The sequence below is a fragment of the Diospyros lotus genome, chromosome 11 (assembly GCF_014633365.1).
Source record: "Diospyros lotus cultivar Yz01 chromosome 11, ASM1463336v1, whole genome shotgun sequence".
NCBI lineage: Eukaryota > Viridiplantae > Streptophyta > Magnoliopsida > Ericales > Ebenaceae > Diospyros > Diospyros lotus.
Genome location: NC_068348.1, coordinates 21,326,011 through 21,346,353, shown reverse-complemented (window position 1 = coordinate 21,346,353; position 20,343 = coordinate 21,326,011). Strand labels below are relative to the sequence as shown.

The following is a 20,343-nucleotide window of genomic DNA, read 5'->3' as shown; positions in this document are numbered from 1 at the left end:
TATCTCAAGACTAATCTAGGTAGAGGTCTATTGTTTAGAAGAGGAAGGGAAATTGATGTTAAAGACTCTACTGATGCGGAATGTGCAGGGTCTATCACTGATAGAAGATCAACCACAGGATATTGTGTATTCCTAGGTGGGAATCTGGTGTCTTGGAGGAGTAAGAAACAGAGTATTGTGGCTAGATCAAGTGCAGAATCAGAGTTTAGGGCTATGGCCCTCGGAATATGGGAGTTGTTATGGCTCAAGATTATCCTAGACGATTTGAAGATAAAAGCTAAGGGAGCAATTGGATTATCTTGTGATAACAAATCTGCTATAAGTATTGCACACAATCCTGTTCAACATGACAAGACAAAACATATTGAGATAGACAGACACTTTATCAAAGAAAAATTGGATGCAAGACTAATCCATATCCCTCAAGTGTCATCTGAGGAACATGTAGCTGATGTATTCACAAACGGCTTGGCAGCTAAGAGGTTTGAAGATCTAATATGCAAGCTTGGAATGGTAGATATTCATTCCTCAGCTTGAGGGGGAGTGTTGAAATTTGGTGATCAAGATAATGTTGATAATGTCTCCAATTATGATTAAGATAAAGTAGCTCCAACCTCTCTAAAATCTAGGAAGAGATAGGATCTTATCTATCTCTAAAATTTAGGAGATTTATTATATCTTAAATATGTTGTTGTATTTGTATTTTAAATAAGTTTGTATTTTAAATTTCTTAGATTGTAGGAACTCTAGTCTATTTAAACTCCTTATGGAGTATTCAAGAAATCAAGACGGAAGTGGAGTTTGTTCCGAGTTTTCCCAATCCAAGCCATATTCTTATTGCTTGTTCCATCTTTCAACAAATATTGGAGGAAGGGCTTTGATTATTTGATTGGGAGAGGTATAGAGAAAGTTGCTATATATATTTGTTGTGATTTTTTTTTTTCTTTTTTGGCTAATTGGTATGATTTATTTATTATGCAGCAATAATGTTTCTTAGTGCCTCAATTATGTAGAAGTTTCTAAAGACATGTATTATTGAACAAAAACGTGTGTAAGTATTTGTGGAGAAGATAATTGGGCCTTTTCAATTAAAATTTGGTAATACTAGGGATCTACATTGAGGTCTTGCCTTTTTGCTCTGGTAATGGAAGAACTTATTCAGTTAACCCAAATAGAGTTATGAATACTAAGGTTAGGTTTTGGAGGGATACCTCAGAATCTAAAAATAGGTTGAAAATCAAATATATGAAATGTGAATTCAGTTAATAAATAATTGTAAAACTTAGGAGAGAATCAATAATCTCATTCATACCAACCATGAACACAATTAGCTCTCTTATAGAGAGGGAATACAATAACAAAGGAAACATAATCAACAACAAGAAAGGAAAGATAATCAACAATAAGAAAATGGAAGATATATACAACCCTTTAAGAAAGATCCTAATTCTAGTTTGGGAATTAATCATAACCAGATTCGGATATTCCTAGAAGGAAGGTTCTATATTAGACTAAATCTCAGTGTTCTAAAAAGCGCTAGGCGCTAGTCGGGGCCTAGGCGGAGCCTAGAAAATTGCTATTTTTTTTATTTTTTAAATTTTGTAATGTAATTTGATGTTATTTTCAATTAAATCAAAGTTGAAAAGCATTAATAATGCAACATAAACCAATAATAAAAACATCAATATACTATAAGCAAGTAGCAGATTTTTTGCAAATATTATAGAATATATATAATTAATAATAAAAATTAAATATAAATCTAATAATTATATATAAATAGAAAAGAAAATGAAATAAAATAAAAAATAAAAAACATAAAAAAGAAACCAGAAACGCAGCAAACGCACAACCCACAGAGAGAGAGAGAGAGAGAGAGAGAGAGGGGTTACGAGTCGACGGAGATGGAGCTCGCCGCGGCGGAGATGGAGCTCGACGGCGAGGACGAGGGCGGGGGCGGGGGTGACGACGCTGAGGCAACGAGGACGAGGAAGACGCGACAGATAAGAGGCGGTGACGATGAAGCTTGGCGGCGAGGATGGAGCTGGACGCAGCAATGACGGTGAGCTACTGGCGGGCCGATGAAGCTTGGCGGCGTTGAGGCAGCAGCGTTGAGGTGAGAAGAGAGTGAAGAGGGGGAGACGCTAACAGGTTCGATTTATGATTTAGCAAAAAAAGCCCTAAAAGGCCCTAGGCGCGCTGGTCGACTAGGCGCCGCCTGGGCGCCCAAGTCGGATGTTTACTCGTGTCGGCGCCTAGGAGGCCCGACTAGGGCAATTTCTGGACGGCCAGCGGCCGCCTAGCGGCTAGGCGGCGCCTAGGCGGGTGCCTAGCCCGATTTTTAGAACACTGCTAAATCTCCACCGCCTTAGTCTCGAATATCCTCATGATCCAACACTCCCCCTCAACCTGGAGAGTGTATGTCAATCATTTCCGGCTTGCATATTAAATCCTCGAACCTCTTAGCTTCAAGCGCTTTAGTTAACACATCCACCATTTGTTCCTTAGATGGAACATAAGGTATTTTGATCAGGCCTGATCTTCAAATCTTATAGGATGATTCTTAGCCATAATACCTCACATAGGCCAGGTGCCATTGCTCTGAATTCAGCCTCCGCACTTGATCTTGCCACAACACTTTACTTCTTGCTCTTCCATGACACAAGGTTTCCACCAAGAAATACACAATACTCACTAGTTGATCTTCTGTTAATAAGAGATCTTGCATAGTCTGCATTTGTAAATCCCTTAATATCCACTTCTTCTCCTGATTTAAACAAGATCCCCTTACCTAGGGTAGCCTTTAAGTTTAAGATTTTTCTTACTGCCTGCATATGTTCTTCTGTCGGGTTGTGCATGAATTGGCTCACTAGGCTAACACCAAAGGCAATATCAGGCCTAGTGTGAGACAGGTATATTAGACGACCTACCAGCCTTTGGTATTTGCCCTTATCTACTGATTGACTATTAGGATCAACTCCCAACTTGCTGTTAGGCTTTATCGGCACATCAGATCCTTTTCCTCCTGGTACTCCTGTCTCAGGTAGCAAGGCTAGCACATATTTCTTTTGGGAGAGAAATATTCCAGCCTTAGAATAGGTAACTTCAATCCCTAAAAAATACTTGAGGGGACCAAGGTCTTTAATCTTGAATTCCTTGGCTAACTTGTCGTCGAGAATCTTCTGTTCCTCTGCATCATTCCCTCACCTTGGAGGACACGCCGAATCTTAGGGGGAAGAGTAGGGACGTGGGTAGTGGATTCGATGGATTCTTGAGGTCGGAAGTACAGAGTCGATGATTGGAGATGCCACTCTTTGAGGGAGAAGATCCTGATGGATGGGTATTTTGGGCCGTAAGATATTTTGTTGTGAATTAGTTGATGGACGCTAAGAAGTTGGATTTCGCGGCTCTTAGTTTTGAGGGTGTTGCCCTTTCATGGTTCCAGTGGGAACAAAAGGGATGACAGGTGAGGAGTTGGGAGGAACTCAAGGTGTTGTTGAGGAGTTGATTTCAGTCCATGAAAAAAGGCACAGTTGAGGAGAGATTTCTAGCCCTCCGGCAGTGGGGATCCGTTATGGATTACTGCCTTTGCTTCGAGAGTTTGGCATTGCTGCTCGAAGACATACTGGAGGCCATGTTGGAAGGGCATTTTATCAATGGGTTGAAATTGGACATAAAGGTAGAGATGAGGGTGTTAAGGCCTACGAGCCTGGAGCAGATAATGGACTTGGCCAGCCCAACGGATTGAGGAATGAAATCAGGTGATCCGTGGAAGTACTTTCAGATCCGACCCTTGTTCGTCACACATACAAGCGATGTAGAAGGGGAGGAGAAGCTAGGGCAGTTAAGGAAAAAGACACAACGACAGAAGAGTCACATTTGGTTGGGGGTGAATAACAACGCACGTGGCTGCAACAGATTGGAGAATACATATAAAAGGCAGGGGAAAAGAAGAGGGAAGCTGCTAAAGAATTTGGAAGAGGTTTTGGGAGAGAAGGGCACTCTCGATTAGGCCACTATCCGTTTCTTTTCTTTTATTTTGTTTGTTCATAACTTTCTAATTGGAGAATACTAGAGTTTTGTTCTTTGGATCCTATCACATTGCTCTGCTTCTTGCTCTCTAATTCTCACTCAGATTTGTGATGGAACAACTCATTTAGTTTGATCCTTCTATAGCCATTTGAGAGTTAATTTAATCCTCTTCGAATTGAAATTGGACTCTTTTGTTTTCAAGTGATAATCCTAATTGTTCTCTGAATCCCCGAGTAATATACCGATAATTTATCTCCTCCCACCAGCTGTGGTTTGGAATCCAAATCTTCCGAGACTTCCTTTTTATGGGATCATTAACTCTTCATTGTTGGCTCTTCTGAGCATTACTCATAATTATCAAGAAAAACAATTAAGTCTAACTCTAATCAACTTTCGAATCCAACTCATTAATTCAACTGAAACTCTAATAGTCCAAGTTATCCTATTCTCTCAGTAGTTTGGATCTTTAATTATCATACTAGAATCTCCCTAGAATTATCTATTTGTTTAATTTGAAAATCTTGGGTGTTACAATAACATTGCTAAATCTTCCAAACCAGGCATGAGGAAACTATTTCAAACTGTATAGTGACCTCATAAATTGCATCCTAATCCAAACTGCCCCTGAGCAACAAAGCTAGGTGGTTGCTCCATATACACTTCCTCTTGCAAATCACCATGTAGAAACCATTTTTAATGTCCAGTTGATGAAGAGGCCAATGCTGAATGGCAGCAATACTAATAAACAATTGGACATAATGTATCTTAGCAACTGAAGAGAAAGTATCACTATAATCCTGGCTAAAAATTTGAATGTAACCTTTAGCAACCAAATGAGGTTTTAAATGGTCAACTTTTCCATTAGGACCCACTTTAACAGTATAAACCCAGCAAGACCAGCAGTAGATTTACTAGGACCTATGCGAACTAGATCCCAAGATCCAGTAGAATCCAAAGTAGCGATTTCATCAATCATAGCCTGTATGGTTTACTGTTTCTTTGTTTTATTTTAGGCTTTCATTGCTTTTGTTTGTTTTTTTACATTTTTACTGTGTGCTAAAGTTTGGCAATCTACTTTTTTTGATCTTTGCTGCTTATGCTTATATTTTTTTCCTTTCCAATTTTTGAGTTGGAAAGCAGACTTGTTGCATTTTAGCTATCTATATTGGTATCTTTCTAATAGATTGCTACAAGGAATTCTTTTGTTTCTGTTTGTAGCAACAACTTCAAGCTTTGATGGAGACCCTGAATTCAACGGAGCCTCATTATATCCGCTGTGTGAAGCCAAACTCTTTGAACCAACCTCAAAAATTTGAGAATCAAAGTATCTTACACCAGCTGCGTTGTGGGGTCAGTTGCATAAGAATATTGTCATTTCTACTGTTTATTATTTGAGTTACAGGACATTTCGTACTCTATACATTATGCTCAATATTTTATGCTGTTCTGTTCATGTCTTGGTACAATGTGATTTGCTTTATTGTTCTAATCATGGTTGATACATTCAACAGTCAACTTGTGTGACATCAGTTATTTGTAAGGTAATTCATGCTATATATTTATGTTTATTTTTGCATGCTACCACCATTTTCGTTATTGTGCTTATTTAATTTCTCCATGAGAATTTCTTGTTCCTGTTTTCATAAAAATATTTAATCATATTAGAAACCAAGGGAAGTTTTTTGACAGCGTCTAAATATTTGTAAAGTTCTCAACAATGATGTATTCTCTAGTAGAGATCATTGGCATGATTTTTTTAAATAGTCCACAATGTACTTAAATGTGATCGTAATATTCATTATCATAGGCCCATGTTCCACTAGGTAAATGTACTTAGCTGTGATATTTTGCTAAATTTATTTGTCTTTGTGTCATGACTGTTTAGGGGGTAATTTGACCACATGCCTCATGAACTTTGGCTTGAACACCCCTTGAACTTTAAAATTTCCCTGATCAGGCCCTAAAGTTTCCAAATTTAGCCACGACACCTTGTTAAATTTGGGTGTGTAGTGGCTAATTCTGGGGCTGTCGTGTCTAATTTGGAAAGTTTAGGGACTAATTGGGAATATTTTAAAATTCAAGAGGTGTTTGGTCAATTGACCCATGTTTAAAAAGTTAACTTGAAAGTAATAATCTTTGTAATGGCTCAGTTTATATTGTATCTCTATAACAAATGCACTTATTAAATTTAGATATGCGTGTATGACAAATGCAGTAAAAACAATATGCTTAGCTGTGAATTTTTGGGATGTATGCATGCAACTGTTGCCTCTCGTCAATATGCTTGTTTAAGTTCAAGTGATGTTTCCCTTGTTTCATTATGTGCCTTATAGCGAACTGTTCTTCCTCTTTGTTTGTGCACAGTTCAAAAACCTTCAAAACCTTCATAACTGTTCTTCCTCTTTGTTTCCCTTCATTGCCTCTGTTCTTTCCGCTTGATGAATTCCTGTCAGCCTTTCTTTGCTGACCATGTTCTAACCTGTACTTGTTCCCTTTAATCTTCTTTACTATTTTGTGATTATTTGGTGAGAAGATGTTTGAGACTTCTGAGAACATGACATCCAATCCGGAGTTGTTCTTGATGTCCCATCTACTGGTTCAATTGGAGAGCTTCAAAGCATCAATGCTGTTTATCACTTGAATGGGAAGAATTATCTGCAATGGTTGTTTATATTATCAAATTTAACTATATGAACTATGGATTGGTAAAGAAAAAAATACCAAGCATATGAAAGATATGTCATCTGTTGCAACAAAGGTACGGTACATGCATAGATCCTAGCAGGATTGATAATGGGATGCTAATGCGAAAAACTCAAACTGAGAAATGGGTAGGTTTAGTTTGTCTAAGGGGATGACTGACATACTAGTGTATCCATACAGTAAATGCATCATTTGCAGTCTCACGCACTGGACATCATTATTCCTTTTTTTTTTTTTTTTTTGTTGTTGTTGTCCTTTCCTGCCCCCCCCCCCTTTTTTTTTGTTTTTCTTTTTTGGGGGGGGGTGGGGTGGGTGGGTTACAAGGTATGGAGGAATTTGTGCTCCCTTTAGAATGCTATGTATTTAGTATCTTTTTGTTTGACTTGTTCAGGGTGTTTTAGAAGCAGTGCGGATAAGTCTGGCTGGTTATCCCACACGGAAGACTTTTCATGAGTTTGTTGATCGTTTTGGACTGATAGCTCTGGAAGTTATGGATGGAAGGTGGGTTTGTTTGTAATGCTCATGCAATGCATTTGTAGTGTATGATTTGAATTGACTGTCAATGTTACAACGTCTTTAGTGCTTAATAAAAGATTTAGAATATGTTACATAGTCTACTGGCACCATCTCTCTTTGTTTCACTGACAAGATTCTTACTATTGTTAAAAGTTGGGGATAAAAGATGTAACTATAGACTGGCATGAAGCTAACATAAAATGATTTATATGGATTCATGCATTTTGTCATTTGGATGTAAATTGAGTTACACTATGTGATGATGTTTCCATCCATTCCATTGCTAAGATTGCAGGCTTTAAGGCTTAAATTTTGGTATTCCTTGGATTTTTGAATGAATTGTCGTCTGTAGTTTTGGATATCCAATGACCTAGAGTAATTAACATTGTCAAGGCATAGATCCTTCAATTTGTTTTATTGCTGCCCTCTATATATCATGAAATGAACGGGACAGAAAAGTGGAAGGGTAAGATTATTCTAGGTTTGACACTTGTTGCGTGTTCTGTGCTGGGGACTCGTAGCTGAATGTGAATACGTGGGGGGAGGCCTTTGAGTTGAGTCAATAGGCAAAAACACGTAACTTGACCCATGCATATGGGTAAAATTAGTTGTGTAACACTATTTTTAGACTTGTTACTTTGGAGGAGCTAGTTTATTCCTTGTTATTTTTTGGTTGTTCCTTCTTATTGTGTTAACAGTGTTTATCTTCTTCTTTTCCTCCCTGTTATGTGTTTACAGTTATGATGAGAAAACAACAACAGAGAAGATATTGCAGAAATTAAAGCTTCAGAATTATCAGGTTTGGTACCTTAGGTTTGTGCATCATATCTGGCATAACGAAATCCATATTTGTTAGGCTTGTTTCTTCTTTATGGTACTATGTTTGGATCTAGAATTTGTGGAGGGAAAATAAAAGGAAAGGGTTGTTAACATTATGATTTGCATATAAAAATATGTGTAAATAACTGATTTCATGGTGTTTCCAATTTCCTTCCTGTAGAAAAATCCTAATTCCAAGGATAGCCTTAATATGTGTTCACTGATTGATCCTATTGTGAAATTTCTTAATCTTTTTAGCTGGCCCTTACTTTTACTTGTCGATTTTTTTGGCTATTACTTTTAGTTGGGCAAGACCAAAGTTTTTCTCAGGGCTGGTCAGATTGGCATTCTGGATTCACGACGTGCTGAGGTTTTGGATACTGCTGCAAAATGTATTCAGGGTCGATTACGAACTTTTGTTGCACACAGGGATTTTGTCTCAACCAGGGCAGCTGCAATTTCTCTGCAAGCAAGCTGCAGAGGTTTGCTTCTGAATGTTCTTTGTATAGGAAACTTGATTTTCGAACTCTTTTAATTCTTTTCATTTAAACTCTCACATTTCTTCTTGAGATGACATTGTCTGTCTTATTCTTTCATTTTCTAACAAGAGTTCAATATTATTTTATGCAAAATTTAAACTTGAAGTTGAGGAAATGATCCTCATGTTGTATTCAGGATCTCCTGACAGGCTGTCTTGTATGGCTTTATTATATCCTGGGAGTAAGTCTCAATGATATAGTAATTGATTATGTTAGGGTTGTGTTGCAAATTGTTTTAGGGATGTATGGTTATGGTATAATCAATAGGAAATGCATTTTGGAACAGCCATGATGCAAGCAAAATTAGGATTTTTCATTTTGTCAAAGTCCAATCTCCTTGAAGTATTTTGACCATAACAAACTTTATGTGGTATCTTCCATATACTCCAAGTTCTATGCTTTGATTTGACGGTAGATTGGCCTACCGCTATCTGCTTCATTTTTTGATTTTAAGTTACCTCTATAAAACATGGAATTTATCAAGACTTAACCCTTTATCAGTGCATGATCCGGTGGTCCTAGTACAAGGAACCACAAGGGAGTCTCTCCTTAAAATTTATTTACTTTGTGCATGATTTGTAAATTTCCTGATTATTTGTTCCTAGGATCTATATTGATACCAGGTATAGAAATTTTTCTCCAAAATTCAGGGTAGGCACTATGAGAATTCTTTACCATGTTCTTAATTAGGTGTATGCACTTTTTCCGAAGTAGTTGAATGTCTATCCCTGCTTGTCTGACAGTTTGCTTCCGAACTATCAACAACTCTTCTGGGCTAGTTCACTCTTCTGGACAAGGATTCTGGGAAAGTAGTACTTCAGGGAGGTCTTAAGGATGGATTATATAGACTGTCACCAGCTCTTGCTCCTGGTGATTCTAGCATTTTCGTTCATCCTCATTCTCCAACTCATTCTCCAAATGTTCATTTGTTGTCAAATGTTTCAGCTTTTTCCAGTTGTAATAAACCGAGCTCATTTGTTAATGAGCAGAAGCCTTCAAATAATCAATGTAGTACTCTTAGTTTACAATGGCATGCCAAATTAGGGTATCCATCATCAAATGTATTGCGAACAATATTGAATAAAATTCATGTTCCCTTTTCTAAGTTTGACTTATCCTTTTGTGACTCTTGTAAACTTGGTAAACTTCATCAGCTTCCTTTTGCTGATTGTGAAATTAAGGCCACAAAACCATTAGAATTGATATATTCTGATTTGTGGGGAACCTCTCTAGCTTTATCTGCAGAAGGCTTTTGATATTATATTGTCTTTGTGGATGCCTATACTAGGTATTCATGGATATATCCTCTAAAATTGAAATCTGATGCCTTGTCAGTGTTTGTCATTTTTCACAAGTTTGCTGAACTGCAGTATAATTGCAAAGTTACAGCTTTGCAAACTGATAATGGGGGTGAGTTTAAGGCTTTCATACCTTATCTTCAAAGCCAAGGTATTCAACCTAGATTTACTTGTCCATATACACATCAATAGAATGGTGTGGCTGAGAAACAACATAGACATATTACTGAAATGGGACTCACTTTGTTAGCTCATGCTAATATGCCATTAAAGTTTTGGGTTGAAGTCTTTCAAACTGCAGTTCATATTATAAATCTCCTACTTGCTTCTCCTCTCAGGTTTAAAACTCTTTTGAACTGCTGTATCACAAATCTCCCAATTATTTTTTGTTGCAACCTTTTGGTTGTGCTTGTTTTCCTTATCTTAGACCCTATAACAAGCACACATTTGATTTTCATACATCCAAGTGTGTTTTCATTGGATATAGTCACACTCAAGTTGGTTATAAATGCTTGCATCCTTCGGGTAGGGTATATGCATCTAGGCATGTTCAATTCAATCCCATTGAATTTCACTATTCCTCTTTGTTTCTTGCATCTTCTTCTGTTTCTAAGTCCATTTCCAGTGAGACTCAATGTGGATGATCTACTGCTGTGTTTTCTTCGTTTCCTTTTTCCTCTTTTGCAGTTTCTTCTTCTTCACCTCCTCACGTAGCGCTATCTCCGGATCCTGATTCTAATCCTACTTTGTCTTCGTCTTCTTCTGTTCCTCAAGCCATATCAAGCTCCTTATCTTCTACCTCACTGCTAGCTTCAAATCCTTCCTTACCTAGATCCAAATTTGCTTCTGCACCCTCTATTCGTCCTATGATCACTAGATCTAAATCCAGAACCAATTATACTTTTCCTCGTGCTCTAGTAAGCACTCTTGAACCTGATTCAGTTCATGAGGCTCTATTAGACCCATGATGGGTTCAAGCCATGAAGGAAGAAATTTCTACCTTGCATCGCAATTGTACATGGGTTCTTGTACCATTTTCGAATGATATGAATTTAATTGGGTGCAAATGGGTGTTTAGGGTCAAGTATAAGGCTGATGGCTCTATTCTTAAATACAAGGCCAGATTAGTTGCAAAGGGCTTTCTTCAAAATCCTGGCCTGGATTATGGTGAGACATTTAGTCCGGTTGTAAAAGCTCCTACCATTCGGGTGTTATTTTCCTTAGCCGTAGCTTGTGGCTGGGATGTGCAACAAGTAGATGTAAGCAATGCTTTCCTAAATGAAGACTTGCAAGAAGCTGTGTTTATGACTCAACCATAAGGTTTTGTTAGCTCTCAGTTTCCCTCACATGTTTTTCAGTTGAAGAAGTCCTTGTATGGTCTCAAACAAGCACCTAGGGCTTGGTATAATAAGTTGAGGATGGCTTTACAGAGCTGGGGATTCACTAGGGCAACATCTGATGCATCTTTATTCATTAAACGGACCTCAACCTATGTCTTGTTTGTTTTGGTGTATGTAGATGATATATTGCTCACTGGTTCGGACAGTATAGCTCTTAAATCTTGTATTGCTGGTTTAGATACACATTTTGCATTAAAGACTCTCGGTTCAGTCAATTATTTTCTCGAATTTGAGGCTTTTCGAGATACAAGTGGGCTGTACTTGACTCAATCTAAATATGGTTTAGACTTACTGAAAAAGGCTAACATGCAAGACTGTAAACCTTGTGATACACCCATGGTTTCAGGTGTTTCTTTGACTGATGAGGGTGATGTTTTTCCCAATCCATCTTTGTATAGAACTCTCATTGGATCTCTTCATTATTTTACCTATACACGTCCCAATATTGCCTTTGCTGTTAATAAGCTAAGCCAATACTTATCTGTTCCTAAAGTTAAGCACTGGACTGCATGCAAAGGGCTACTTAGATACATCAAAGGAACAATTGGATTGGGTTTGTGGTTCTCTTCCTCTATAGGTGATTTGTCTTTAAAAATTTATACTGATGCAGACCATGCTGGCTGCAAAGAAACTAGGTGGTCAACTAGTGGTTTCAGTGTGTTTCTTGGAAACAATTTGATTGTGTGGGGATCTAAGAAGCAATCTGTGGTGGCTAGTTCAGTAGGAGAAGCTGAATATAGGGTTATAGCTCTTGGCGTTACTGAAATGTTGTGGCTGAGATCTTTATTTAATGAATTGGGATATCCAGTGCATGCTACATCAGTTGTTTGCAATGATAACTTAGCAACAAAAAGTATGACTGAAAATCCTGTGTTCCATTCTCGGACTAAGCACATTGAGATCGATGTACATTTTGTGCGTGAAAGGGTTGAGAATGGTGAAGTGGAAGTTCGTTATGTTCTTACAGAATATCAAATAGTTGATATGTTTACTAAAAGTCTGGCCAAAGATCGTTTTTGGTTTCTATACACTAAGCTCGGACTGAAAGTGTCTCTTGTGCAACAAAATATTTCTAATACATTCTCATGTTTCAACCGGTTGAAGATTACATAATGTTCTTCTCCAGAGGAGTCTGATTTGAGGGGAAGTGTGGAAGCATAAGTTGCAGATTATAGAATGTTCTTCTCCAGAGGAGTCTGTTTTGAGGGGAAGTGTGGAAGCATAAGTATTTGTGTTTTGCTTTCTGTTATGTCTGTTTTGTTTTATCAGCTTGTTTTCAGTCTTATGCTTATATGTTAGTTAGGCGCATAGGCACTGTTTTATTTCTGAAGGTGTCTCGCTATTATATATAGCTACACCTCTTGTTTGTAAAGGATTACTTTTTCTGATCAGTGAGTTTACCGAGAGTCTCCTTCCTTTTCGTAATTTCATTTTCTTTGTGCCCTAGCATTTCATTACATGTGACAGTAGATGTGGATTGGGCTGGATCCATTGAGGATAACAAATGCACATCAGGGTATTTCACCAAGCTATGGGGGAACCTAGTCACATGGAGAAGCAAGAAACAACAAGTTGTCTTGCGCAACAATGCAGAGGCTGAATATAGAACCATTGCATAGTGCATTTGTGAGGTAATTTGGATAGAAAGATTGATGAAAGATCTTTTTATACCCAGAACCTCTCCTAAGCTACTTTATAGTGACAATAAGTCTGTCATAAGCATAATAAATAATCCGGTATAATATGACTGGATGAAACATGTCAGGATGGACATGCATTTTGCTGAAGAAGACATAGAAAGAGGAGACATAAGTTTGACTTATGTTTCTACTAAAGATCAAGAAGCAGACATCTTGACCAATGCTATGCAAAAACAAGGATTTGAAGTGCTTAGTGGCAAACTTGGAATGATGGACATCTATTCACCAGCTCGAAGGGGAGTGTTGGAAGATAGAAGAGATAAAGAAGAGGCCGGATGTATAAGGGTCTTGGACGTGTGAAAGGATCCCAACAAGTTGAACTACTAGAGAAAGAAGGAAAAGGATGAAAGTAATCTGGGAATCAGCTAAGGATATCCAAGTCATATCAATCCAAATCTGTAAATTAGATAAGTTAATAGTTGTTGTTATCTATTTCTATAAAGTAGGAGAGATTGTAGGAGATTTTTTAGGAGTTTTCCTGTATATAAGTCTTCCGAAGTTAATGAAGTAGCCTATGAGTGAGAGAGTTTAACTTCCCCTAACTAATTCTTTGAACAATAATACTCTTGATACTTGCATAATATCCTTCCCACCTTAGAAATTCCCTCTGGTCACATGACACGTCATATGCAATAAGTACAGACACCGTTTAGCTTCCTATTGATGATATCATTTTTTCCTTTAGTTTCCTGTTGACATTTTGGTGAACTTGTTATATTAATTCCTTTATTTTTCCTTCCACATCATATTTCAGTTGTCATTTAGTCATTAATTTCTCGTCTGCTTTCTACATGAATGGAATTTTTAACTAACTAGTTGTTCTTCTTCACTATTGTCTTGCCTTACTTTAGATTCATTAATTTGGAACTAATCCTGTGAAATATTTGGAACAGGTTATATTGCTCGAAATATGTATTCAGCATTACAGGAGGCAAGAGCTTCTATTTTGATACAGAAATACGTCCGCAGATGGCTTGCAATGGTTGCCCTTTTGCACCTTCGCTCTGCGACTGTTCTTGTTCAGTCCAGTATCCGTGGTTTTTTGACTAGGCATAGATTTTTGCATCGAAAGGAACATAGAGCTGCCACTTTAATTCAGGTGAACTTGTTTTGTTTTCAGATGTTTATGCTGTATCTTTTCCGATTGACACATTTACCTAAGTTATATCCTTGCTTAGAGTCTCAACTGTTGGGAGCAAGTATATGAGTTCTATGGGTTGTACATGTACTTTAATCATTGTTAAATTATATAAAAACGTTACTGTTCTTACTCTTACAAATCCTTGAAGTGAATGGTGCTGCATGCCCATGACAAGTCTATACCTGTGAGGCGTGTTTGCCGGGAACTCATCAAATAATATTTTTGTTTTGTCAAGTTTATAAATTAGTTATTTTATTTGAGATTTGATATAAAATGGTCTCGGACTTGGGGGGCAGAGCAAATTAGGATAGAAATAGTTTACTACTCTAAGGGATCTCTTTTAGGAAAGGGATTACGGGAAACAGGATTCAAAATGCATATGTTATTGTTCTTTTTTGATCTAAAGCAAAGATTGTTTCTGGCTTTTCTTATTCTGAGGTTCTGTACGCTAGTGATAATATCAGCATAAGGAATAGTCAATGAATATCATGACAGATTTAAAAATTACTTTTGCTACGAGTACACGACAGTTTGTTCTTTTAACTGATTGTTCTTATGCCATCTAAAGCAAAGATTTTGTCTGACTTTTCTTATTCTGAGGTTCTGTACACTGGTGATAATGTCAGCATAAGGAATAGTCAATGAATATCATGACAGATTTAAAAATTACTTTTGCTATCATTACATGACAGTTTGTTCCTTTAACTGATTAAACTAGTTTACAGCTGCACATAGATGATTGAAGTCTATCCCATATGGCAAGCATCATCCATGAACATGAGGTTTTATTTAGGATCCTATTAAACTAGCATTGGGATATATGAGAAAACAATTGAGAATTAGCAATCTGCTTTTGATTTTCATTTGGAAGGTAACCTTCAATTTTCATAGCTTTTGGCGTGGTAATTGTTTTATTTGCTTTATTTGACAGCCCTTATCTTTTCATCCTTTGCTGATATGTAATAATACACAGGCTCAATGGAGAATGCGCAAGGCCCGTTCAACTTTTTGTCATCGTCAATCTAATATTGTTGCAATACAGTGTCATTGGAGGCAGAAGTTGGCAAAAAGAGAGCTCCGGAGGCTTAAACAGGTGAAATTTGTTGATTACAGTTTTCAAAGGCAGCTTCTTCTAGTCTCACACTATGGATTCTGTACCTAAGTTGGTTAAAGGCTAGGGCTGGTTTTGAGCTGATGTCATGTTAGCCTCCCTGGGCTCTGCGGGGGGTGGTTGTGTATGCTAAGTTGCTTATATTAATGAATATGACTGATCTTGTGGTACATGGTTAGTGGGTTTACTACCCTATGGTTGCTCTCACTTTTTTGGGCGTGGAAAGGAAGTGGATAAGCTAGTGGAAGGAACTCCCTTGTAGCTGAAAGTGAGAGCCATTCACAAGTCCCTCATTTGGACTAAAGTCTGTTCTTTGAATTAGGAAGGCTAGGATTCTTCTTCCTGTTAGTTGCAAACTGCGAAAACAGTTTCACTTGTTGAGGCTGAAAAGATTTGAGACAGAGCTCGTAATCAAGAAGATCACTAAGTTCAAAATCCTGGCTCAGTTTTTGCATGTTTAAAGTGTGTTGATGAAGAATCTTGTAGCCAGTAAAGTTCTTTACAAACACTCTGAGGGCCTCTCCTTCCTTGGGTGCACACACCATGATCCTGCTATGTAGGTCTCTTTGGACAGACCTGAGGTTTGGGTGCCATGGAATCCTGCCTGGTCCTTTCTAATCCTTGTTGAGTGAGCACCTTGGTTTAATGTGTGGGGTACAGGGCTGGAAGCCCTGATCCTTGCCTATCCAATGCCAATCAAAGCTCAAGGATGGGTTCCTAAAATATTTTTTTTATGTTATTATTTATATTATCCATCATCATTATTATTTTTCAAATGTGAAGTATGAACTTATGAAATGCCCCTGCCTGCCAGCTAAACTTCCAGATTGCTCCAGAAGTTGGTGCCCAGACAACCCTGTGCGTGGCTGCATGCTGCGCACAGGTATGCATGACCTACTTTGCGCTATGTGCAGAGTAGCCTAGTGTTCTTGCTAATGCATGTTTGAGATTTTGATTGAATTTCTCAAACTACAAATGGCAAGTATGAGATTTTAGAGTGTGAAAAACATATTGAACTTTTAGTGATTTGTGTAATTTTCACTGTGTTCCTAGTTTGTAGCATCATTTGTTTACATCCTAGTCTTATGTGTCTACTAGTGTGAAAACTATTTAAGCAGCTTTGGCAAAGTAATCTTTCTGTTTGATAGCCCGAAGATCTCTGAAGTGAGCTTTCCAGTGCAACGGGTTTTATTAGTAATGGACTTTCCTTGAGACCAATTAGTACTTAATGGAATCTTACATAGTGAAGGATAGGAAATATCCATTCTGTTTGCTGTAGTTCACTACTAGCTGCTTGGTAGAATTGAGTTCCACCCTGGGGGGTCCCTTGCAGCAAATTAACCACTGAACGAAGTTTGCCTTTTCTGTTTTACTGTGCTTGCTCTTGTAATTTTTAGTCAATATGATGGGGTCTGGTTCAAATGGTACATTGTATGGTATGGCTATGCCGTCCATTATTACTTTAGGTGGGCAATAAAGGGTTGGTGGGGTTACTGGAGCTTTGCCATTTGGCTTGCAGGCTGGTCATTGCAATTTTCTCTTTATTAGTTTATAGTAGTTTTATTTTTTATTTTAATTTTTTAACAATCTTGATTTTGATTACCCTGTGACATTCAATTCCTGAAAGTGTCTGAAATTGGGTTTGTGGACCCAGATTGCAAATGTGTACAGGGGCTAAAATCCCAGTAATACTGTTATCGCCTGACATTTTATTTGTTGGTTACTATTTATTCTTATGTATTTAGTTACCATACTATTTTTTCCATGCATGCTAAGTAATGGGTCTATTTTGGTGCAGTTATGGGATACAGGCTATAATCGAGGTACCTGCTTTGTTTGGGACTGATTTAGTACTGGAATGGAATGTAAATGAGTAGAATGGAATGAAAAATATTTTCTCCTTGTTTGGAGATGAGCGGATGGGACAAAATGGAAAATATTGTCAAAACTATTAAGGTTAATATTGTCAAAACACAAAAGTTGGCTTCCATCCATTTCCATTCAATCCATTTTCCCTCAATTTGGGGGACACAAAAGTAGGCCTTTGGATAGAAACACTTTTTGTCTATTTCCATTCCATTACCAGTATGCCTCTCAAACAAAGAGAACCCTCTTCCATCCAATTCCATTGCATCCCCCTCCCTAACACACTGTAAAATTCAATTGCATGGCATAACCAAAATAATGAAGCTACAGACATGAAAATATATTTGTAAGAAAGTGTTCTTTCTTAGAGGGCAGCACTTGTGCATGTCTAATTTATCTTTGATACTGGAGCAATTGACTAGTGAGTCATTACATGCTCTTCTAGGGATTCTTCTTCTAGACAAATTCCTGGGTTTCTCTAGACTCCTGCTTTTATCACTAACTGATCATTGATTGTCATGGAGCTTATCCCCCTGTAAATGTTTAAAAAAAAAAAGAAGAGTTCAGAGAACTGAGAAGAGAGTCAAAATTCTGAGTGAATTAAGACAGTGAATGATACAGTGAGATCAGTGCGTTTCATTACTAAGTTAGTAAGCTGATTCTCTAACAAACTAACTGCTGTGCAAGCTGTCAGTAAAAAAAAGAGCAGAAAACTGCCTTTTGTTTTAAACAAAGCAAACTAACTTGCCACATAGACTGCCTACTACTGGCAACAAACAACTTCTTCTTCTTCTTCTTCTTCTTCTCTTTTCTACATATACAGCATAATTATCCTTAACATCCAGCATCTCATTTTGCTGATCAGCCTGATCTTGATCCTGTTATATTGATGTCATGACTAGTTCTTAAGAGTTTACCTCAATTTGTTGTCTGCATAGTGACAGTGTTTGACCTTTAGATGAGTGAACCATTACATCATAACTCTTACGAACGATTGTCACGAAAGGACAATAATATTGTAAATTTGAAGGTATGGTCTGGTAGGTGTGGTGGTATTATGCTATTATTAAGTTCCTTTAAGGATACTGTTAGAGCTCTTTCTTATTTTGTTCAAATGCATGTTATGGAAGTTCTTTAAGGGTACTGGTAGAGCTCTTTTTTCAGATTTTGTGCACTAATACATCACATGGAAGTGATCGATATTGAATTTGTTTTTTACAAACTTGTTTATATCAGTAATTCATGAAATTTCTATAAATTTATTTGGCATCATCTTCCATTAGTTAAATACTTTTTGTGTTCACTTCTGTAGGAGGCTAATGAGGCAGGTGCCTTGCGTTTGGCAAAGAATAAGCTTGAGAAGCAGTTGGAAGATCTTACATGGCGCTTGCAGCTAGAAAAGAAACTACGGGTACTTCCATTGTTATTCTTATTTGATTCTATTTCATCTATGGATGTGGAACAACAAAGAAACTTGCAGAAGAGAAGAGAAGAGATTGGGGGAAGAACGAAACCTGAGAGAGAGAGAGAGAGAGAGAGAGAGGGAAGTTTCAGCACAGGGAAGAATTCATACTGTATGCAAATTCAATAATCAATAGCTCATTAATCTGATTTCTGATTAAAACCTAAGCCTCTTTATGTGCTAATTAAAAAGATAAATTTAATCTACAAATAAATCTTTCTAAGAATAAAGGATAAAATCTAAACTCTAAATTCCAAAATTAAATAAAATTTAATTCCAAATATGAGAAACTAACTTGTGTTGAGTTTTGTGAACTTGGTCCCAAGTTTTTGTCAATTTTCACCTTTGAAAAGGCTCTTGATATATGTGAGAAACAGGAGAAGTAAACCCCATTTATAGGGTTGGAAATTTACACCATAGGAATGATTACATTTGTGCCAAATTAGGAAAGATAAGCTGTACAGAAAAATAGGAAAGGTTGACTGCACAGAAGATAAGAAAGTATCCAAAAAACAGGTTGGTAATTACTCCTTAAAATTAGTTTCTAAACTAGGGATGATTTGGCTAATCAATCTCTTAAATTAAGGAATGATTCCAATCAAGCATTCCTTATTGTGTCAAAAACTTAAGACTCACTTATGTCCCTATTGAAGATCAAGAAGCTGATAACTTAACTAAAGCAATGCAAAAATAAGGTTTTGAATCACTTAGAGGCAAGCTGGGAATGATTGACATCTATTCCTTAGCTTGAGGGGGAGTGTTAAGAGGAAGATAAGGAGTAACAAAAGGATCAGGAATGCAGATTAAGATAACCGAGAAATTTAATCCAAAAGATAAGAAATAATAAGGATAATTCAATCTCAAGTTATCCGAATTCTTGTTGATCTAAATTTGTGAAGTAGATAGCTAAAGTATTGTAATCTACTCCTATAAAATAGGAGAATAGTTAGCAGATTTTTTAGCAAACTTTTTAGGACTTTTGTGTATATATGTCTCACAGGTCAATGAATTATACACAGTGGTGCGATTCCATAATTTTTCCACCTAATTTCTTCTCTTATATTTTTGGCCAGTAATCAGCACTCCCCCTTAAGCTTGTGAATGAATGTCTATCATTTTTAGCTTGCACAATAACTCCTCAAATCTTCTTGTAGGCAGTCCCTTTTTCAATATATCTGCCAACTGATTTTCGCATGGAACAAAGGGATTACAAATTAGTCCAGCTTCTCCTTTATAGAATTTCAATTATCTCAACATGTTTTGTCCTATCATGTTGCACACAATAACCAGACAAAGAAGGCAACGAGAAGAATGAAAACTAGGGCTCTGATACCATTTGAGAAATAGGAGAAATAAATTGTATCGTATATTATTTACATGTGTAGTACAGCCCCATTTATAGGGTTGGAAATTTACACATTTGTGCTAAACTAGGGAAGATAGGCTGTACAGAAAAATAGGAAAGGTTGACTGCACAGAAGATAGGAAAGTATCCAAAAAATAGGCTGGTAATTCCTCAAATAAGTTTCTAAACTAGGGATGATTTGGCCAATCAATCTCTTAAATTAAGAAATGATTCCAATCAAACATTCCTTATATTTGTGGCGGGAATCAACAATATAGGATTTTTTGCTCTATGTTGTCTACACTCTGCATCATCTTTGCCATGATCAGTTTGCAGTAACAGCAATTGTAGAAGTTCTCAAGAACAGTAACAGGATCAGTCAGACTCATAACAAATAACAGTGTATACAAA

General features: G+C 37.2%; 1 protein-coding gene across 2 annotated transcripts in view; it reads left to right on the top strand.

Annotated features, from left to right (window-relative positions):
- Window positions 1-20,343, top strand: part of LOC127813300 (myosin-15) — a 145,619-nt gene that overhangs the window by 70,602 nt on the left and 54,674 nt on the right. For both annotated transcript variants that reach the window (XM_052354213.1, XM_052354214.1), the window contains 7 exons: window positions 5,251-5,382; window positions 7,127-7,236; window positions 7,990-8,050; window positions 8,375-8,552; window positions 13,901-14,106; window positions 15,122-15,241; window positions 18,438-18,536. In XM_052354213.1, the coding sequence (XP_052210173.1) occupies window positions 5,251-5,382; window positions 7,127-7,236; window positions 7,990-8,050; window positions 8,375-8,552; window positions 13,901-14,106; window positions 15,122-15,241; window positions 18,438-18,536 (906 nt within the window). The remainder of the gene's footprint in view (window positions 1-5,250; window positions 5,383-7,126; window positions 7,237-7,989; window positions 8,051-8,374; window positions 8,553-13,900; window positions 14,107-15,121; window positions 15,242-18,437; window positions 18,537-20,343) is intronic.